The sequence below is a fragment of the Nicotiana sylvestris genome, chromosome 12, assembly GCF_000393655.2.
Source record: "Nicotiana sylvestris chromosome 12, ASM39365v2, whole genome shotgun sequence".
NCBI classification, from domain to species: Eukaryota; Viridiplantae; Streptophyta; class Magnoliopsida; order Solanales; family Solanaceae; genus Nicotiana; species Nicotiana sylvestris.
In genome coordinates this window covers 55,158,501-55,181,911 of record NC_091068.1, presented here as the reverse complement: position 1 = coordinate 55,181,911, position 23,411 = coordinate 55,158,501, and the positions used below count along the sequence as shown (strand labels likewise).

General features: G+C 38.1%; 1 protein-coding gene across 1 annotated transcript; it reads left to right on the top strand.

Annotated features, from left to right (window-relative positions):
• Positions 1 to 8,540: 8,540 nt before the first annotated feature.
• Positions 8,541 to 9,497, top strand: LOC138883056 (uncharacterized). Its single transcript, XM_070163714.1, has 3 exons — positions 8,541 to 8,735; positions 8,802 to 8,893; positions 8,978 to 9,497. Exons 1-3 carry the CDS (start codon positions 8,541 to 8,543, stop codon positions 9,495 to 9,497), a joined length of 807 nt encoding a protein of 268 aa, XP_070019815.1.
• The last annotated feature ends 13,914 nt before the right edge of the window (positions 9,498 to 23,411 follow it).

The window sequence follows — 23,411 nt, the reverse complement described above, 5'->3', positions numbered from 1 at the left end:
TTTTCCACAGGAGGGGGGCAGAAAAACGAAAAAAATAATAATTTGAAATTACAAAAAAAAATTGCGGGGGGTGGGGGCAGTGGGGTGGGGGTAGCAACTGGGTATTTGTCTGCGCTGCATTTTTACTCGAGATAAAAGTTTTTGTGTCAAAGTGGAACAAAAGAACCCATTAAATTTTTAAATGTTATGGGTTTATATCTATTTTTTTGCAATTTCAATGAATTTTACATATAAAGTTTTACTCCGCGTCGAAAATTATGGGTTCAATTGAACCCGTAGTTATTAATGAAAATATATATATAAAAAATATTTTCCCCGGGATGTGGGCAGAAAAAAATAATAATTTGAAATTACCAAAAAAAAAGTAAACATTTTTTTTGCGCGGGGAGGGGGGTGGGGTGGGGGTAGCAGCTGGGTATTTGTACGCGCTGCATTTTTACCAGGGAGGAAATTTTTTGTGTCAAAGTGGAACCAAAAAAATGGGATTGGAGGGTAAAAATGAAACAAGACTGAGTTAAAGTGCCAAAATGAAAAATTGGGCCAAGTTTAATGGTCTGTATATGTATTTGGCCTATATTTTATTATAGGAAAACACAGTATAATACTGCATTTTTCTTAAATGCAGTACTATACTGCATTTTCCTATTAAAAAAATTAATTTTTTAATAAAACGCAATATTATACTGCGTTTTATATAGAAATATAACCTTTTTTATCTATATAAACGTATTTTAAGTACAAAAAAAAATGTCATTTCAGTTTCGGACTCGAAATTTCATGTCCTCTTTTTTCTGAAATAAAAGACCAATACCTGTGCAAATTCCCCATGTGTAACGTTTTCAAATGGATGCTGACTCCTTCCACCATTGTGAGGTTCAGTTTTGCGTTCTCGGCTCAACTATCTTTCATTTTTGTTTAATTTTCCTTTCTACTTTCCCCTTGATTACATCGGCGTGACGTTTTTATCTAACAAGGGTAAGTCATAAGTCCTGAGACGTGGAGTGTAGGTGTATAACCCCAAAATTGACCCTCAAATTAATCAATTAAATTTATAATTGTAAGGCCACAAGCAATTGATTCAATCCTATGATATTATCTTTTGCTAATCGAATAAAACCAAAAAAGAAATATAATAGCAGAAATAAGAAATAAGTCACGGATTGGAACACATCCGTTACAAACACGGATAGTATTACGTTAATATTCACTATTAACAAATAAATTTGGTCCAAAAAATTAATCAATTAATTGACCAAATTCGAATCCGAAGCCGGAGCCGAGCCGAGCGACGACGACGACGGCGCGAGGCTTGCCTTCTTCATAACTTTTTAAGAGCTACAAGAAGAGCAATTGTATATATACCCACCAAAAACCTTTTCTTCTTCCAATATGGGATAATGTCTCATTGTCAAGAGGGGGAAACTTAAAATTTCACTAAAAATTTTCATTTTCTCTCCATTTCCCATTCACCCTCTTTTAAGCTTATTCTTTTGCTTAAAAATCTCAACAATCCCCCCCCCCCCCACATGAATGGGGAATGGTTATATCACGAAAGTATGCATGAAAAAATTGTGTGATTCGCAAGCAAGGATTAATTTCATCTGGATAAGTAGGTTTCCCTTTGAACTTTCCGTACTGAACTTATGTCGGATATACTCGGTCAATCGGTAGATTTGATATCTTTGAACCGTCGATATTTGGTGTATACCTAGACAACCATAAGTCACACAATCGACCCTTAACCGTCTTTGGTTCTCATTGTTGTATTCGTTTCAGCCATGAACACTACCTGGTTTCATAAGTGCGTAGAGAATTGGCCTTACAAAATTCTCCTTGAAGTGGCTAACACTTCACACTTACATAGGTGATTCCTAAACGTGTCATCCCGTAGATACACTATTTGATATACCCCGTATCAAACTTAGAAATTGTTAAAACCCCTTAATGTTTTATCCTTGGTACAGAACATTGTCTCATCACGAGAATGGACTAAAATTTTAGTTGACAATGTTGAACCGTCATTAATGACTTTGTTTGATCTCCTTGAACCTAGATCTTGGGGTTTCCAGTCTTCTAGGTAGAGTTACCGCCGCAATGACTTTTTCTCGGCCATAGTCACATTCCCCTCGATGATTTCTCAACTACCTCTCTAGTTAGGTCTTTTGTAAGTGGATCCGACACATTATCACTTGACTTTATGTAGTCAATCGTGATAATTCCTCTAGAGGGTAGTTGCCTAACGGTTTTATGTCTTCGTCGTATATGACGAGATTTACCATTATACATAACGCTCTCAACCCTTCCAATTGCCGCTTGGCTATCGCAATATATGCATATTGGTGCCAACGGTTTGGGCTAAAATGTAATGTCTTCCAAGAAATTCTGGAGCCATTCAGCTTCTTCACTGGCTTTATCTAAGGCTATGAACTTAGCCTCCATTATAGAGCGGGCAATACAAGTTTGTTTGGACGACTTCCAAGATACCGTTCTCCACCAATCATTAATACATATCCACTCGTGGACGTAGAATCAGTTGAACCGGTGATCCAATTTGCATCACAGTATCCCTCAATCACCGTAGGATATTTACTGTGTGCAAATCAAAGTTATGGATATGTTCTAAATATCCCAAAACTCGTTTCATTGCCATCCAATGAGATTGACCCGGATTGCTCGTATATCGGCTCAGTTTACTTATAGCACAAGCTATATCTGGTCGTGTACAATTCATGGTATACATTAAGTATCCCAGCACACGAGCATAATCCAATTGTGATATGCTTTGGTCTTTGTTCTTTGCTAATGCAGGATTCACGTCAATTGGAGTCTTTGCAACTTTAAACCCTAAGTGCTTGAATTTTTCAAGTACTGTCTTAATATAATGAGATTGTGACAATTCCAGACCTTGAGGAGTCTTATGGATCTTAATTCCCAGAATTAAATAAGCAACTCCTAAATTTTTCATATCAAACTTGCTAGTTAGCATATGCTTAGTAGTATTTATGTTGGCAATGTCATTACTCATTATCAGCATATCATCCACATATAGGCCAACAATGACTATGTGATTTGAAACATTTTTAATATACACACATTTATCACATTCATTTATTTTAAACCCATTTGACAAAATTGTTTGGTCAAATTTTGCATGTCATTGTTTGGGTGCTTGTTTTAGTCCGTAGAGGAACTTAACAACTCTGCATACCTTCTTTTCTTTACCTGGAACCACAAACCCTTCAGGTTGTTCCATGTAGATTTCTTTCTCCAACTCTCCATTTAAGAAGGTCGTCTTAACATCCATTTGATGAATTTCAAGGCCATACACTGTAGATAATGCTACTAACATCCGTATGGATGTAATTCTTGTAACTGGAGAGTATGTATCAAAGTAGTCAAGACCTTCTCGTTGTCTATATCTTTTGACTACAAGTCTTGCCTTAAATTTATCAGTAGTGCCATCATCTTTCATTTTCCTCTTAAAAATCCATTTAGAACCCAAAGGTTTATTTCCAGGGGGAAGATCAACCAATTCCCATGTATGGTTATTCAATATGGATTCTATTTCACTATTGACTGCCGTTTTCCAAAACAATGATTCCGAAGAAGACATAGCTTCTTTAAATGTTTGAGGCTCATTTTCCAATAAGAAAGTCATAAAATCTGGTCCAAATGAAGTAGACGTTCTTTGACGTTTACTACGTCTTGGATCTTCCTAATTAAATGTACTTCCTTTTGTTTCTTCCCGAGGTCGTTTAGATCCTTCACCAATTGACTCACATTCCTTTTTATACGGATATATATTTTCAAAGAACTCAGCATTATCTGATTCTATAACCGTGTTATTATGAATGTCGGAATTTTCTGATTTATGAACCAGAAGTTGATATGCTTTACTATTGGTTGCATATCCTATGTAAACACAATCAACGATTTTCGGTCCTATTTTTATCCTTTTGGGTTTAGGAACTTGCACTTTTGTCAAACACTCCCACACTTTAATATAATTCAAGTTGGGCTTCCTTCCTTTCCATTTTTCATATGGAATGGATTGTGTTTTGCTATGGGGTACTCGATTTAGTATCCGATTAGCTGTAAGAACGACTTCCCCCCCACAAGTTCGGTGGCAAACCAGAACTTAGCAACAATGTGTTCATCATCTCCTTTAATGAACGATTCTTTCTTTCCGTAATCCTATTAGATTGGGGCATGTAAGGGGCTGTTGTTTGAGGAATAATTCCATATTCTAGACATATTTCTTCAAAAGGAGATTCATATTCACCACCCTTATCACTTCTTATCATTTTGACTTTCTTGTTAAGTTGCGTTTCAACTTCATTTTTGCATTGCATGAATGCATCTATTGCTTCATCTTTACTATAAAGTAAGTAAACATAGCAATATCGAGTATTGTCGTCAATTAAAGTTATGAAATACTTCTTTCCACCGCGAGACGGTATTGACTTCATGTCGCAAATATCTGTGTGAATTAAGTCTAAAGGATTTGAATTCCTTTCAACCCACTTATAAGAATGTTTAACATACTTAGATTCCACACATATTTAACATTTTAATTTTTCGCATTCAACACTTAGGCAATACTTCCAAGTTAATCATTTTCTGTAAGGTTTATAATTGACATGACCCAAACGTATGCCATAAATTATTTGACTCAAGTAAGTAAGAAGAAGCTGAAATTTTATTATTATTTTCGACAATCATTACATTCAGCTTGAAAAGGCCCTCAGTAAGGTAACCTTTTCCTACAAACATTTCGTTCTTACTTATTACCACCTTGTCGGATACAAAAACACACTTAAAACTGTGCTTAACAAGAAGTCCAGTAGAGACTAAGTTCTTCCTAATTTCGGGAACATAAAGGACATTATTCAAAGTCATGACCTTGCCAGAAGTCATTTTGAGAAATATCTTTCCATATCCTTCAATTTTTGCTGTTGCAGCATTTCCCATAGAAATCGTCTCTTCGGGTCCAGCAGGAGCATATGTAGAAAATGCTTCCCTAACAACACAAACATGGCGAGTGACTCCAGAATCAATCCACCACTCTTTAGGATTTCCTACCAGGTTGCATTCATAAAGCATAGTACACAAGTCATTAATATCTTCGTGCTTTTCAACCATGTTTGCTTGACCTTTCTTCTTGTCTTTCTTTGGAGCACGACACTCTACAGATCTGTGTCCAGCTTTTCCATAGTTGTAGCAATTTCCGTTGAACCACTTCTTGCTTGGGTTACTTCTTGGCCCAGAAGATTGCTTCCTCTTCCTTTTAATTTGAGAAGTATCCTCAATAATATTTGCCCCATTATTATTGAGTTTCCACGGCCTTTCTTTTCAGCTGCTTTGTTGTCCTCTTCGATTCTCAACCGAATAATGAGATCTTCAAGGGACATCTCCTTTCGTTTATGTTTCAAGTAGTTCTTGAAATCCTTCCACAAAGGAGGCAGCTTCTCAATCATTGCTGCAACTTGGAGTGCTTCATTTATGACAAGATCTTCAATGAAAATTATGTTAGTAAAAATACTAAAACTTTTACTTTCAACATTAGTATTCATTTGGCATATACCTTCAGCAAGGAGATCATGAATAATCACTTAGAATTCCTGGACTTGGGTAATAACAGACTTGCTATCTACCATTTTGTAGTCCAAAAATTTTGCGGCAACGAATTTCTTCATCCCGGCATCTTCAGTTTTGTATTTTCTTTCAAGCGCACTCCACAGTTCTTTTGACGTTTCCACGTCACTGTAGACGTTATATAGATTATCCTCCAATCCGCTAAGAATATAATTCTTGCACAAAAAATCAGAATGCTCCCACACCTCAATCACAAGAAAGCGTTCATTCTCTGGAGTTTCATTGGGCAGATTAGGAACATCTTCCTTGATGAACTTCTGTAGACATGAAGTAGTCAAGTAGAAGAACATCTTCTACTGCCAGCACTTGAAATTAATCCCGAATTTTTTTTGGGTTTTTCTGTCGGTGACAACGTCGATGTTCGGCTTGTCGATGTGTTGGCAGTCACCATTAGAACAGTTCGGTTTACGTTGTCACTCGTCATTTTTCTATAAAATAATGACACAAACAAACTTTGAATAAACATTTAAAATCGGAGTAAAAAAAATAACGTAGATTTTATCTCCAACAAAACGCCACGAAGGCTTTAATCTCCAAAACGGGAGTACAAAACCACAAAGGTTTTAATTTTCAGAACAATAAGTATAACACAAATACAGAAATAAAAAAAATATTAAATTCCTTAAGCTTGTTATTCCTTGCTATATTTGTAAATAATAATTCTAAAAAAATTAAATTAGCGTATAAACGGAAATATAAATGGAACAGTAGTTAATTCGAGCCCACTGAATTCACAATATTTCCTTAAGAAATTTAACCCCCTCCTAGTACCCAAGCTTATGGATTATTTTCTCCTAGTATAGAACGAATTACACACTGGTGTAGTGGTACTTCAAACTCCAGTGTTTCAGCGAACACAAAGTTCGGTAACAAATCACACTTACGGTTGCTTGCTTTGAAGTTAAAAACAATGCAGAACAAGGGAGGAGAAACTCAAAAATCGTATGGAAATTCTGAGAGGAAGGAATGAAATTTATAGCCAACGTTGAGTTCTAACTGAGGAGTAGATCAGTGATAGCCAAACCAAATTTTGTGTCTGTGTGTTTTTTCAACAAGCTGCTGGCACCATCTATTTATAGTGCAGTTATCTCCTAAACACGGACCCGCTTCCACTCATTTGGTGGAGCATTTGCTCATGGTGGCCGGAGCACTAAGGCTATTATGGAGCAAGCACTTGGCCATGGTGGGAGAAGCACTAGGCTGCTATTGGAATTGGTGAGACTAATACACGGATTGGAACTCATCCATTACAAACTCGGATAATATTATGTTAATATTCACTATTAACAAATAAATTTGGTCCAAAATATTAATTAATCAATCGATCATTTAACCAAATCCAAATCCGAATCCGAATCCAGAGCCGAGCGAGCGACGATGATGACGGTGCGAGGTTTGCCTTCTTCTTAACTCTTTAAGAGATACAAGAAGAGTAATTGTCAATATACCCACCAAAAACCTTTTCCTCTTCCAATATGGGATAATGTCTCATTGTCAAGAGGGGAATTCCCATTCACCATCTTTTAAGATTATCCTTTTGCTTAAAAATCTCAACATCGCTTTATTATGCGAGCATTTTATCCTATACAGTAACATATAAAAGTCAAGATTTTTGGGTCCTATCAAATTTTACTTGTGAATTATCGGTAATCCTTATGTAACTTATTTCTAATTAATCGCATGAATTTCTCAACAAATAAAAAAGCACCTACTAATGAAATGTCCCTTCGGGGACATATGATAAAATTGGAAGGATACTAATAAAACCTGTAGAAGAAAGGTTTGATTTAGTACTCCCACGAATAATAAATTTACGTGAGTAAAGAACTTCAAATGGACTATAGTGCTAATGAGTTTTCAATGTCTTTGCCTTATGTTTTGATGATCTAACAAACTTACTGTCAAGAACCAGATAGTGAACCTGACACACTTGATACACATTACAAATGAACGGATTCCAGCCAGGACTCCAGCTAATATTCACTGCTGCAAGTGTAGAAAATAGAGAAACAAGAAAAGGACCTGATCCCTTGTGTTTCCCTAACAGCAGTACGAAAGCCAACTGTGCACAGTTGGAAAGTGACTACCACAGAAACAATGCACACAGTGCAGCAATTTTGCAGTCATTTGCCCTTTGACCTACCAAATGCTTACATCATTCAAGTGATGTCATCAAAGATGTATTAACAAGAGCATTATAACAAAACATCACTTAAACACTTGAGAATTCACTTCAAGCATTCAACTCTTTTGCACAATGAACTTAATTCTCAAGAGCTTGAAGAATAAAGTTAAACGCTACTACGGACCAGTTCCTAAATCTAGTATTTTGTTGTCCTTAGTTTAGTTGTAACTTTGTGATTGTTCTTATTGTAATTCCTAAATTGCTTAGCTAGAAGCGTTGCTTAGGAACCCCTTTGTAAAACCATAAACTTTCTGAGTTTGTGTTGTGACTAGATTAGTCATAAGTAAAAGTCTTTGTAACTAATGAGTGAAAAAGTGGCTTGTGGTAAGTGTATCATAAGTTAGTTGACTTGAAGTCTTTGTAATAGAGTCATTACAAAGTGGCTTGTAATAGTGTGTTTATAAGTTAGTGAAGTTGAAAGTCTACAAGTGTAGGTCGTGGTTTTTGTCCCCCTGAGTTGAGATTTTTCTACGTAAAAATTTCGTGTCTCATTTACTTACTGTTTCATTAGTATTCTCAGTGGAAACTCATAGAGGACCAGATACTCTATAGTTTGGTGGACTCATATAAACTAACAATTAGTATCAGAGCGGGTTCCTCCTATCAGGCTAACACCTAAGAAGGATCTGTATGGCTGCTCCACCAAAGTTTGAAGAAGATCAATCTACGTACAGACCACCCAGGTTCAATGGGCAATACTATGGGTGATTGGAAGACAAGAATGCATGATTTTATCATGGCTGAAGATTCTGATTTGTGGGATATCTATGTGATGGTCCTTACATCCCAACAAAGGCACTTGCAGACCTTCTATTTTCAATGCCAAACCAGAAAAGAATATACTGACGCAGATAGGAAAGCTGTAGAGAAAACTTTTCGTGCCAAGAAAATTTTGGTATGTGGAATAGGACCTGATGAATATAATAGAATATCTGCTTGTGAAACTGCTAAGGAGATATAGGAAGCTTTGCAAACAGCACATGAGGGAACCGCTCAAGTAAAACAATCTAAGATTGATATGCTCACTACCGAGTATGAACTCTTTAGGATGAAGTACGATGAATCTATTCAAGATATGCACACAAGATTCACCTCCATCATAAATGAGTTACACTCACTTGGTGAAACCATTCCTAGGAACAAGCTAGTGAGGAAAATTCTCAGTATCCTGCCCAGTTCTTGGGAAAGCAAGGTGAATGCTATTACTGAAGCAAAGGACCTGCAGGAGCTGACCATAGACAAGCTGGTTGGAAATATAAAGACGTACGAGATTAAGAGGAAGATAGACAGTGAAAGAAGAGAACTAGAGAAAGAAAAGAACCTGGTACTCAAAGTTGATAGTAATGACTCGAGTGAGGAGGATAGCGACATAGTTTACTTAACCAAAAGACTTCAAAAGATAGTCAGAAGAAATGGAGGAATACTGAAAAGGGGCAACTCCGGCAAACCAAATAACTATGATCTCTGCCACAAGTGTGGAAAGCCAGGGTACTTCATCAAAGATTGTCCTCTCCTGAAGCAAGAACATTCCAAGTACAACCATGAGAAAGCAGCCAAGAGGAACCCAGTTCCTGACAAACACTTCAAAAGGAAGAGATCTGTTGACAATATGGTGAAACAAGCTCTTGCAGCATGGGGAGACTCCTATAGTGAGTGAAGATGAAACTGATGCAGGTGACAGCTCCATGATGGTAGTTGAAAGTGAGGAAAATGTATATGATTCAATATTTGCTTTGATGGCTCAATCAGATGATGATGAAGACGATGACAACAGTGAGGTAAATTTCAGGGATGTTCAGAGAAATCTGAAATCTTACTCTCCTAAGAAACTCATGTCTTTAGCTAGTGTACTGATTGATGCCTATCATAGTCTTGTGGAGGATAAGGATGCCTTGACCTTAGCTAGGAGAAGCTGAACAAACTAGAGATGATCTGGTGGTGTGTGTAGTTGATCTGAAGGAAACCATGTGTGAGTTGGAGAGAGAAAAACTAGTTTTAACTGAAAAAATTGCTAACATAGAACATGAAAGAGATGACTTAGTGGTGGTAGTTGTTGACCATAAGGAAACATTGAGAACTTTAGTAAATAAAAGGAGGCCTTAGTAAAGAGAGTGACTGAGATTGAGGAAGAAAGAGATGATCTCTTGGTAGTAATTACAGTCTTGAGGGAAACAATAGAGGAACTAGGTACTGAGTGTAAACCTGGAAATTCTGGAAAAGGAAAAGAGGTAACCAGTAAGGCACACATTAGGCATGAAAACAAGTTGAAAGCTGTGAGAACCAGCCTGTACTGAAAAAAACAAACATCTCCAAATTGATCTGGAAAGAGTAAAAAATGATCTTGAAAAGTCCCTAAAGTGGACCTGGTTCTCAGAAGCTATCACTGTCATATACGCTAATAATGGTGGGAACAGGCAAAGAATAGGGTTCCAACGGGAGAAAACCCCTTACAACCTCCATAACAAGTATGTTACTGTACCAGATAACTGGCTGTGTACCCACTGTGGGAACAATGGGCATTTCAAGGAAAATTGCCTAGCCGGGGTCCAGTCCATTCAGAAAAACAAAGTGTTTGCTGAAAATATAACTACTAAAAAGGGACCAGGTTCCACCCACAAAAAAATGCATATTGCTTACATGGACTAAGATAGCTCTTATTCATCCTCTTGCCTACTACAAGGGACCCAAACTTTCTTGGGTTCCTAAAACTAATTCTTGATCTCCTTGTGTAGGGAATAAAGGAAGCAGTCAACAATAGTTGATGGATAGTGGATGTTCAAAGCACATGACTAGAAATACCATGGAATTTCTTTCACTAAAAACCCTACAGGAGGGAGTGTATCCTTTGGCAATGGGAAAAGGGGGTACATTCTTGGAGTTGGAAAAGTTGGAAAATCACTCACTTACTCTATTGAGAATGTGTACTATGCCAATGGTCTTAAGTACAGTCTCTTGAGTGTCTCTCAGATAAAGGAAACAATGTGGAGTTCTTGCCCAAGATATGTACAGTTACTAATCTGGTAACGGGTGAAGTGGTACTTGTGTCCAAGAGATACAAGAACATGTATGTTGCTGATTTCGAGTCCATACAAAGTGGTGATCTGAGTTGTCTGAAAGCTGTTGATGATGATGTTGAACTCTGGCATAGAATATTGGGGCATGTAAGCTTCTCTCTTCTGAACAAACTAATTCATAAGGACCTGGTCCATGGTCTCCCCATGTCAAAGTTCAAAGTACAGAAAGTATGTGATGCCTGTGCTAGAGAAAAGCATGTGAAGTCCTCTTTTAAGTCTAAAATGGATGTAAGCACCTCAAAGCCACTCGATTTTCTGCATATGAATTTATGTGGTCCTATGAGGGTGAAAAGCAGGGGAGGAAAAATATACATTTTTGTGACAGTGGATGACTACTCCAGATTCACATGGACTCTGTTTCTTATAACTAAAGATGAAACCTTTGAGGTGTTTGTGGCTTTTGTGAAGAAAATCCAGGTGAAGATGGAGTCTAGAGTCGCATGTATTAGATTAGATCATGGAACAGAATTTGACAATGCCAAATTTGATGAGTTCTGCAATGAAAATGGCATTACTCACAACTTCTCAGCTCCAAGAACCCCCCAACAAAATGGAATAGTAGAAAAGAAGAATAGAACTCTTGAAAAAATGGCAAGAACAATGTTGATCGATAGTGGGATTGCAAAGAACTTTTGGGTTGAAGCTGTCAACACTGCCTGCTACTTAGTGAACAAGTGCATGATCAGATCTCTCACGAACAAAACCCCATATGAGTTGTTGAATGGAAGGAAACCCAAGTTGACTCACCTAAGAACATTTAGGTGCAAATGTTATGTTCTCAATAATGGAAAGGATCAGCTTGGTAAATTTGATGTCAAGAGTGATGAAGGAATATTTCTGGGGTATTCTTCTCAAAGCAAAGCTTACAAGATATACAATAAGCGAATTCAATGTATTGAGGAAAGTGTTCATGTTATCTTTGATGAGTACTATCCTTCCTGGGAGAAAAGTGCTAAAGATGATCAAGATGGAGAGCCCTTACTGGTTCCTGGTGAATTTATTAACATGACTAATGGAAAGGTAGATATGATGAGCCAAGTGAAGGAGCCGAGTGGAGACGATCTAGCATCTTCTTCAATGGAACCAGGCACCTCAATTACAACTACTGAAGTTGAAGAAAGAGTGATTGATGCAGTACAGGGTACTCCACTAGTACCTGAGAGAAGAACACAAGAGAACTAGTTAGATATACCCAGCTCCTCTACAAATGAACCCCAAATGCCCAGCTAGAAACACAAAAGCTCTCATCCTCTTGACAACATAATCACTCCTCTAGATTCTAGAGTACAAACCAGGTCAAAAGCCAGAAATTCACTTGCCTTCTCAGCCTTTCTCTCCCAAATAGAACCCAAAAATATCAAGAAAGCCATGAAAGATGCAGATTGGATTACAGCCATGCAAGATAAGCTGCATCAGTTTGAAAGGAACAATGTCTGGAACCTGGTACTTAGACCTTCAGATCGAACCATTATAGGAACCAAGTGGGTTTTCAGGAATAAGCTTGATGAACATGGAAACACTACAAGAAACAAGGCCAGGCTAGTTGTTCAAGGCTATAATCAGGAGGAAGGCATTGATTATAATGAAACGTTTGCTCCGGTTGCTCGCATGGAAGCTATTAGAATCCTAATCGCTTTTGCATCTCATATGGAATTCACCTTGTTCCAAATAGATGTCAAAAGTGCATTTCTGAATGGACTTCTTAAGGAAGAAGTCTATGTGAAGCAACCTCCAGGGTTTAAATATCATGAACACCCTGAATATGTGTTTAAACTGGACAAAGCATTGTATGGATTGAAGCAGGCTACTCGAGCTTGGTATGAAAGGTTGTCAAAATTCCTCTTAGAAAATGGTTTTACAAGAGGGAAAATTGACAACAGCTTGTTTCTAAAGAAACTGGGAAGGAACCTGCTCATTGTTCAGGTCTATGTTGATGATATCATTTTTGGGGCAACCGCTGATTCTCTGTCTGAAGAGTTTGAAAAACTCATGGGAAGTGAGTTTGAAATGAGCATGATGGAGGAGCTGAATTTCTTCTAGGGTCTTCAAGTGAAGCAGTCCACAAAGGGCACATTCATTTGTCAACGGAAATACATCAAGGATCTCTTAAAGAGGTTTGATATGGAAGAATCAAAAGTTATAGACACTCCCATTGCAATGGCTACTCGACTGGACATGAATGAATCTGGATCTCCTGTGAATCAAACTATGTATAGAGGCATTATTGGGTCTCTTCTCTATTTCACTGCCAGCAGACCCGATATTGTCTTCAGTGTGGGGCTATGTGCAAGGTTTCAATCCAATCCCAAGGAATCTCATTTGAAGGCTGCCAAAAGAATTTTGAGATACCTCAAGGGATCACAGGCCCTGGTCCTGTATTACCCCTTATATGACAATTTTAATCTCATTGGGTATGCTGATACTGACTATGCAGGTTATCTTGTCGATAGAAAAAGCTTCTAGAATGGCTCACTTTCTAGGATCATGTCTCATCTCTTTGGGCACAAGGAAGCAAAACTCAGTGGCTCTTTCAACAGCTGAAGCAGAATATGTAGCTGCAACATCCTGCTGTGCTCAACTCTTATGGATTAAGCAGCAACTGGAGGATTTTGGGGTATTTACTGAGTGTGTGACTCTTCTATGTGATAACATCAGTGCACTCAACATGGCCAAGAATCTAGTTCAACACAAAAGAACCAAGCACATTGATGTGAGACATCATTTTCTAAGGGACAACGCGGAGAAAGGGCTGATATGTATGAAGTTCTACAGCACAGAAGACCAAATTGCAGATATCTTCACCAAAGCATTGAGTAGGGAACATTTTGAAAGAAACAGGGTGAAGCTGGGGCTATTAAAGCCTAATTGATAACCTGATGCCTCATCAATTGGCTATGAAAATCACCTTCAGGTAAAATTAGCTAAAATATTTTCTAGCCAAGTCTAACTCACTTCACTGTTGTAGGTAAACATGCATGATGATTATAGAAGCTGTAGATGCATTGCATGGATGATAAAGAAGGATTGAAATTTTCAATGATAGGTCAAGAACCTGGTTCTTGTACCAAATGTTAGTAGTTCTGTGCATTCTTTAATACACGTCTTGAAAAGGTAAAAATATTAACTGCCATGTCATCCACCTTTTCAGACCCTGCTGTCACGTCCATTCACTTCAAACCATTCCATCTCCCTCTGAAATGCTGCAACTCTCCAAGTACAACCCCCGTTTCAGAACCGGTTCTTATCTCTCTCTTCATAATTATCCTCTCTCATTAAAAACCCTCTCTTTTCTTCACAGACCATAGTCCTCCATTAGCACCTCTCCAAAGAACTTTCTCTCTATCTCTTTAATAGCTGACACAAACTCCGAAATTCCTGCCTCAATCGTCTCTAACACTGAAAAACCTATTGAGTCCTCCGTCCCCAATGGGTCTTCTGTAACCATTCCTGTTCTCTTCACTGAAATCACTCCTAACCCAGACTTCTCGTCTCCCTCCAATTCTAAGACAACTATCTTAGAAACCCCTAAAATTTTTGATCATTCTTTTCTATCTTCTGAGGTTCCCGTTGATCAAGGGAAAAGTGATGAACATGGTAAAAGTCTTGAGGTCGCAGAGGTTTCCGCCATTGTTGCTTTAGATTCTGTGGTGGCCATGGAGCCTATTGAGGAAGAAAATGTCGCGACCATCTTTGTGGTATCTGCTGATGGCGTCTTACATGAGGTAATTTCTGGTGCTTCCATGTCTCAGAGGAACGAGACACAGGGTATGGGGGAGAAAGAGACATGGTGGCTGTTGAAAACTCTGCACTAGTAGAAACTACTGGGCCCTCTCGTGAGGAACCTGACCCCTCTTCGGAGGAAACGGGTCAGGGTTCTCACTCCTAAGCCAGTTCTACTCTTGCATTTGTTGTTGAGCCCTTGGACATTCAAGTTCCTGAGATGAGGTCTAGTGATGAAGAGGATCAAGAAAACATTACTCTTGATGTTTTCATAGTCACGTGAAGGGTAGTGTCCACTCCCGAGTCTTCTACTAAGTGACCTACTACTAGGTTCCAAGCAAAGTAGCCTATGACTCTACTCTTTAAAAGAGTAGAAAAAACAGTAAGAAGAAAAAGAGGAGACTGGTGAAAGACAATGTAATAGTGTGTGATAAGGTTGTCCCTGTGGTGGAGGTTGAGGAAGAAACAACAGAGGAACCTAGTTCCCTAGTGAGAAGGTCCCAGAAGAAGAAGCAATCTGCTTCCATAGAGAATGTTACAACTCCCAGTTCAAAGTCGAAGGATGTTGTAAGTGAGCCTTCAGTTTCTGATGAGGATGTGTCAGTCAAGTCTAAGGGAAAAGAAAAATCAAGTGGTGTTAAGTATGGCAAGAGAAAGTTGCAACCTGTTAAGGAACCCGTTTCTGCAAAGAGGATGAAAAGTGAAACCAGTTCTACTTCAGAAAGATTAAGGCACCAAAAAGTTCTGTTGGGTCGTACTTTTAACCCAGCAATTTTGGAATTGGTTGGTATGAGACAAGTCCTGGCAATGGTTGAGTTTCAACGGTGGGGGCATCTATTCCAAATGGATGCACCCAAAGTGTATGAGGATGAGGTTCAAAGCTTTTATGCCAGCTTTTTTCCCGTTGATACCGACCATATCTGTGACTTGGTGAATAAGGTAGACATTATGTTTGACGTGAGTCTGCTTGGGGATATTCTACAAGTCCTTACGATTGGTGTGTCTAATGTGAAAGATGCGTGTGCGTACGATTTTCAGAATGCTGTGGTAAAGGATAATGCGAACCAAAAGGGGGACTAGATTCACAAGAGGACATTACTCCCTGTTTATCAGTTGCTCTTCGAGTTGGTGAATAAAGTTTTGTTGCCTCGTGCTGAGAGGAGGTCCGTGACTTCTAAGTCTGACATGTTTCTAATGGAGCAACTGGATGGCTTTAACCCTGTCAACCTGCCTGCTATCATGATCGAACACATGCAAAAAGTAGCAACATTCAAGGATGGCAATCATGGTCTTCCATATAGGTTTCTACTTACGCAAGTGTTTAAGTTTTTCAAGGTGCCACTGGGACAAGGCAAGGTAGGAACCAAGAAGCAGACCTTCTCTCAAACAACTTTGGAAGAGTGTGAGTGCATCGAGAAGAATGGGGGGGGGTTAGGCAGTACATCCACAATCTCACAGCTCATTAATGCTCAAAATAGTGCAACTGAGGAGATTCGAAGGTTGAAGGCTAGGAATGTTATCCTGGAAGGTCAGCAGGCCCAAGGGGCTCCTAAGTCGAATGAGGAGGCGGCTCGTTTAACAAAAGAAATTGTTGATCTCAGGGCATAAGTAGAGAACCTGAAAGCAGAACTGCTCAATGAGCAAAAGTCGGCCAATGCCCGAATAGACCTAGTTCTCCAAACTCTTGCTGCAACTTCCAAGCCCTCTACTCCTAGTGCCCCCTAAGCAACCCCTTCAGTGACCAATTTCTGGATTGTCTCTTTTAGTTTATATGACTTGGCAGATGTTTTTGTTTCTTTTATTTTGATGTGGTTGGGATGTATCAGTATTGCTCCCATTTTCAACAGTCCAATTCTGCCTTTGCTTTTTAAGCAAAGGCATGTGTTTTATATATAAAATCTATCCTATTTTGTTATCTCAATGTTTGTATTCTCTATTTCTCTTCTCTATCATGTTGTGTGCACATATGTGGCATGAGTTAGTTATGCTAGACTTCTTTATGTTGTTTGCTTGCTAGTGTATTTTTAATGATGCCAAAAGGGGGAAGTATATTTGGTATATTTGAAACATGGATTTGATGAGGGGGAAGCATAAAGTCAGGGAGAACTTGTGAAGTTCTTGTTACTTCATTAGGTTATTTTTTGCTCTAAATGCATGTTATCAATGTCTAAGTTTGTCATCATCAAAAAGGGAGAAATTGATGGGTTTTCAATGTCTTTGCCTTATGTTTTGATGATCTAACAAACTTACTGTCAAGAACCATATAGGGAACCTGACACACTTGATACACATTACAAATGAACGGATTCCAGCCAAAACTCCAGCTAATGTGAATTGCTGCAAGTGTAGAAAATAGAGAAACAAGACAAGGACCTGATCCCTTGTGTTTTCCTGACAGTAGTACGAAAGTCAACCGTGCACAGCTGGAAAGTGACTGTCATAGAAATAGTGCACACAGTGCAACAGTTTTGCAGTCACTTGCCCTTTGACCTACCAAGTACTTACATCATTCAAGTGATGTCATCAAAGGTGTATTAACAAGAGCATTATAACAAAATATCACTTGAACACTTGAGAATTCACTTCAAGCATTCAAGTCTTCCGCACAGTGAACTTAATTCTCAAGAGCTTGAAGAATAAAGTTAAACGCTATTACGAACCAGTTCCTAAATCTAGTATTTTGTTGTCCTTAGTTGAGTTGTAATTTTGTGATTGTTCTTATTGTAATTTCTAAATTGCTTACCTAGAAGCGTTGCTTAGGAACCCCTTTGTAAAATCATAAACTTTCTGAGTTTGTATTGTGACTAGAGTTAGTCATAAGTTAAAGTCTTTGTAACTAGTGAGTGACAAAGTGGCTTGTGGTAAGTGTATCATAAGTTAGTTGAGTTAAAGTCTTTGTAATAGAGTCATTACAAAGTGACTTGTAATAGTAGGTCGTGGTTTTTGTCCCTTGAGTTGGGATTTTTTCAAGTAAAAATTCCGTGTCTTATTTACTTACTGTTTTATTAGTATTCTCAATGAAAACTCATAGAGGATCAGATACTCTGTAGTTTGGTGGAGTCATATAAACTGATAAGTGATATATTTGTGATATTTATAGTAAAAAGATGATGTAATCGGAAAAGGGAAACGCAGTTTGATTCTCTCAAAAAGTGCTTCTTTTGGTAGCTTGTCAAATTAAATTTACAAGTAGGAAAATGATGGCAGGTGGAAGAGGAAATAACGTCAGGGATGACATTATATTGGTGATGGAGGATTAGAGGTAGCCGCAAATCCTAATTCATAATTCAAAAATGCCAAATATGCCTTTTGATATTGTCATGGATGACGAAAGAAGCCTTTTTACAAGTTTTTCTTGTATTTAACTCTTTATCAAAATCCTTAAACTTCCTTAAAGCAGTCATAGTGTTTGTCATTTCAATTATAAATTATACTACTTTATAAGTTATGTCTAAAATAAAAGAGTAAAATTATTTTTTCTAATAGGGTTTAAACTTTAAAGCACATATTTTTCAACAATGATTTAGATAGTTTTTACACTGATATTAGTATAAAATTAAAGTTAAATTAGAATTAGATAATATAAAATGAAATGAATCAAAATACACGAAAACCCCTCAAAAAGCCACACACTAGTAATCTAGTATCCACGTTCGAACATGGTACCAAATAAAAATCGTTACGAGGTGACAAGGATTGCCTTTTGCTTTTCATTTCCTCAGTGGAGTATCTTTTTAAATTTAGAAATTCCTAGGGGCAGTGAAGGGGATACAGCACGGTCAAAAGTCCAAATCCTCCTGCTTCACCGAAATCATCACACATCACTTCTTTTATGATATTTCACGTAATGGGTACTTTTTGTTTTAACTAAGTTTAGTGTACGCATTTTACGCGTGTTTTTTGTGTTTAACCATAAGAAATCAAATAGAATAAGGATGAAATAGATGCAATATTTATTTAAATGAAAAAAAATATTATTACCTTTGACGCAATAATTGAATTCAAAATAATTAGATACCTTCTAAACTGACAAAGATGAATATATTTTGTCAAGTTTATAGTATTTGTAATTGAAGATATTTATTGCATGAGAAAATGATATATTATATTGTATCTAACTTAATATTTTTTATAGACGATATTCCTAGTTTATGCTCCTTTTTGTTGCTTCAACTGCTCTTTTAGACCAAAATTTTTGTTGTTGAAATAAAAATTTATCCTTGAAAGTATCACATATAGTTTGTACATGCAAGCAAATATGTTGCGACAAGTATAGTTAAACAGTACGGATTGTTTGACCCTGATGGAGTAGCGGACCTGTTAGCTAAAAATAGTTGTAGCTTGGACACTTTTTGTATTTTGCAAACTTATGTTATTCCGCCTGTTTTTGTTGTTCATGTACTTAAAAGAAACAGTTTAGGCACTATGTTACCTAGACTGATCTCTAGTTGAAATAACTTTTAGCTTGCTGTTGTTTGAATAAATCGTTTATTAACCTAATATTTTTTATAGACGATATTCCTAGTTTATGCTCCTTTTTGTTGCTTCAACTGCTCTTCTAGACCAAAATTTTTGTTGTTGAAATAAAAATTTATCCTTGAAAGTATCACATATAGTTTGTACATGCAAGCAAATATGTTGCGACAAGTATAGTCAAACAATACGGATTGTTTGACCCTGCTTTATTTATTGTTATTGATAAATATGAACGTACTAAAAATTGTTCTCATGTGAATTTAAATGAGTATTGTCACACCTCCTTTTTCCGTACCCGAGGGGGTACAAGGGAGTTTTTTCCAATTAAAGGACAATCGAAACGGGATTGGTTTAATTATTTCAGAGTCGCCACTTGGGAGATTTAGGGTGTCCCAAGTCACCAATTTTAATCCCGAATCGAGGAAAACAGTGACTCTATATTACAATCCGCGTACCAGAAATCCGGATAAGGAATTCTGTTAACCCGGGAGAAGGTGTTAGGCATTCCCGAGTTCCGTGGTTCTAGCACGGTCGCTCAACTGTTACATTCGGCTTGATTATCTGATTTTATACAAGTGTGAACTTATGTGCAAAATTTAACTTTTAACCGCTTTTATCATTTACTGTTATTTTATAAGACTTGCAACGTCGTGAAAACATATCTCGAACCATGTTACATCAATGCACCCGTGGTTGTTGACATATCTCGACTCGGTTGAGATTTGGATTTGGGTCACATAAATGTGCACCCGAATTAAGGAGAATAAATTATTAAGACGCGCCTAAAGCAACTAGCGTATTGTTGTTTTGGGGAAGGCCGAAAAATTCGCTAAACGGCCTGTCCCGAATTCTAAGTGTTTTAATATATATACAGTTAGAGGGCCCCGCAGCTGTGTACATTTTTTGTTTGATGAGGCTCGTCTCATTCTACTTTTAAAAGGAATTTGCGACGTCATGGACATGCATCTCGAACCACGTCACAATCAATGTACCCGTGATTAGAAATACATTTCGAATCCGTCGAGATTTGGATTTGGGTCACATAAATGCGCACCCGATTTTAAGAAGGTAAAATTATTAAATACGCGCTTAAAGAGGCTATCGCGTTATTATTCTGGGAGGGCCGTGAGGTTTGCTAAACGACCCATCCTGGAAAACTGAATGCTTCGATAATATACATTTAGCGAGGGCCACGTAGCTTGTGCGTTTCTATTTGTCGAGGCTCATCTCGTTTTTATTTTAAAAGGATATCCTATAGCAACTACGTTTCTTGCCGCATTTGTCTCCATTAGTTGAGAATAAAAAATGACCCTACTCAATTACATGCTTGCAGGTTATTATAACGGAATTCCGAGTGCCTTTGCAGAGTAAGAAAACATGGCCATGCACATGGGCAGCTAATCGAGCATTGGGGGCCCAAACCCAGCCCACACAGTATCGGCTGGACCTGGGCCGATGCCTTTCTGATGAAAGCCTGCTGGGTTCGTTTGATCCGGGATCGACCTTCGTGAGGTTGAGAAGTGCAGGCTTGCGCCGTTTATTTTAAGGCAATGGTTTGCCAATTATAGGGGGACAATTTATCAAAAGGACCCAAAATTAACTAACATGGATAGTTCTATGTATTTAAAGACATGCTAACCTTATAAAACCTAAGATACAACCTACTGCATTGGGGACCCTTTTATCTATCAGCCTACATATACAAACTAACATTCAATCACCATATATTGATATCTACTGGGCACACAGGCTACCTTCAGTATCTAAACAAGAATGTAAACTATTATACACTAAATGAGGTTCAATATAACAGTCTATGTACGAAATAAACAACTTCAGCTCTTCTCTTTTATATTCATGCTTAAACTCTCAAGTTACATTGGCACTGTTAATCGCGTACCTGGTATAGCAAAGCAGAAGAAGAAGGAGAATTGTCAGCTGAGAGGTATGCGGCAAATACAACAACAGCAGATAAACAGCAATAACACAGCAACAATCCAACAACCACAAATGTTTTCCACAGCCCACAAACAACCAGCAATATTTCCCAGAACAAAGAAAACCAGCAAATAGTCGAGCACCAAATGAGCAATCCCAGGAAAGAGTGATGAAACAACAGCAATACCAGAGTATTCAATGCAGCAACACCAACAGTTCAACAATCACAAGCAGCTCAGTCAATGCAAACCACAGAACTTGGCCGAGACAGCTTGACCAATATGAACTCTTATACAACTTTTCAGACAGTGTTTGGTTACAGTGTTTACTGAAAATTAACTTATGTTTTCAGTCTTTTTCTTTAAACTCACAAGACCTCTCCTCAGACTAAAAATTTTCCAGCCTTTTGTTTTCTCTTTTTCTGAAGACTAAAAGTCCAGCCCCGTTTAAATTCTCAAATGGCTTATTTATAAGCCAAAACCCAGTGCAGTTAAGCTGCCCTTTTTTTGCAACTTGCAGCCTGCCCATACTCTTTAAAGCCCATGCCTAAGCATCTTTTGGTGTCAGCCCCCTTTATTCCCACGCCTGGTTTTGTTTAATCAGGAGTTATGGGCATCATTTTTTATTCAATTTAAGTCCCATACTCTTATGTCTTGTTCCCCATTGGCATTAATTTAATCCCAAATTAGTACCCTACTTGTCAGCTCATTTAAACTAATCATTTTTGTTCTTTGCAAACCCCAGACTACCCCTGTTAAACCCTGGTTATCACTGTCTTGACCCTTTGCAGCATCAGGGCATTTTTGAACTGATGAAAGTTCAAATTCAGGACTGCCTAGACTGAACCTTTCAGTCATTTTTCAATGCAAACAAACTATTTCAAACAATGCTGGGGCCTTCAATCAGTGGCAAAGTATCAATTAGTCATGCGACATTATTAGCTCGTTTGATTCATTAGTTATAGAAACTAATCAACGACATTTATCGAGTCGACTATACTAATTATAGCAGGTAATAATCAGTCGCTCACATAAACAATATGTTCAGGGACCTAAAGGGCATCAGACAATTTTGTGTTCAATTACTGGGAACCTATATAAGTTTATTCATTTGACGACTAATCTAATCGAACATGTTCATCACAGAATACATTCAAATCATACACAGAAAACAATTGACCAAATAAAAGGTCTTTACAGAGATGAAAGAAATCCAAAAAAATAACAAAATAACAACCAAACACAAAGAGATATGCTGACAACTTATTTAGAAATAAAACAAAAGAAAGGAAAACTTACCAAAATGTTTAAATCAAACAGACCCAAATCTGATTCAACTTCGAATTTTTGAGGCCGAACAAACTTTAATCAGGGTGTTCTCACATGAGAACACCTTGATTAAGGTCTATTAGACCTCAAACCCATGTCAAAACTGGCCGGGTTCCCCAGGTGCATGTGTTTCAAGTTCTGGATTTCCAGATCTGGATTTTTAGGAGTTGTGGGTAGATTCGGACCAAACCAAGCTTGGTTTGGTCACGAGGAAGGTCAGGGGAGTGTCTGGTATGAAGATGGGATGGTTTGGCATAGATCCGGGTTCGACTCAAATCTTCAAATGAAGATTCGAGACGAACGGAAGTGATTCGAGGCTCGTGGTTAGTGGATTTGTGTTCAGGACAGTGAGGTGGTCCTAGGGTGTTCAGGAGGTGGCCACCGGCGTCCATGCCGCCGGGTTCTGGTGAAAGGGAAGCTAGGGCGGCTGCTAGGGTTTGGGGGGGGCTTCAGTGTTTGGATGAAGACGATGAGTGGGGGGGGTTAGAATAGGGGGCGTGGGGTGTGATAGGAGGCTTATATACGGGGAGGCTGATTCAATCCTGGCCGTTGGATTGATTAAAATTGATGGCCAGGATTGGGGAGGCTAGACCATACGGTGCCGTTTGGTTAATCAAGGGGTCGGTCAAAAACGGGAATGGGTCGGGTCATGAGGGCTAATAAGGGCCCTCGGATCAATGGAAATGAACGGCCCAGATTAACCGTCCCTGAAACGACGTCGTTTCAGGAGGTGCCTGGGCAGGCCTGGTCTGGACCGGACTTGTGCTGGTTTGGGACCATCTTTTTGTTTTATTTCCTGGGCCTAACCCGATTTTCAATCCCTCTTTTTGTTTTCTATTTTATTTTTTCTTTTAAAACAAAAAAATGAAATAACAAACAATAAAATAATGAAATTAAAACCAACAACAATGCAACATTTTAACACAATTATCACAAAAATATTTCGGTAAGTTAACTAAAAGCCTAGAACGAACGATGCACATATATTTTTTGAATTTTCTTTTACTGACCGAATTATGGTTTAATCACCCTGAC

Bases quoted from the DNA above. Each gene is read 5' to 3' on its own strand.
- LOC138883056 (XM_070163714.1), top strand. From the start codon at position 8,541: ATGGGTGATTGGAAGACAAGAATGCATGATTTTATCATGGCTGAAGAT. The intron at 8,736-8,801 runs GTATGTGGAATA...AAGGAGATATAG, and splicing joins TTCGTGCCAAGAAAATTTTG to GAAGCTTTGCAAACAGCACA. The intron at 8,894-8,977 runs GTACGATGAATC...AACCATTCCTAG, and splicing joins TATGAACTCTTTAGGATGAA to GAACAAGCTAGTGAGGAAAA.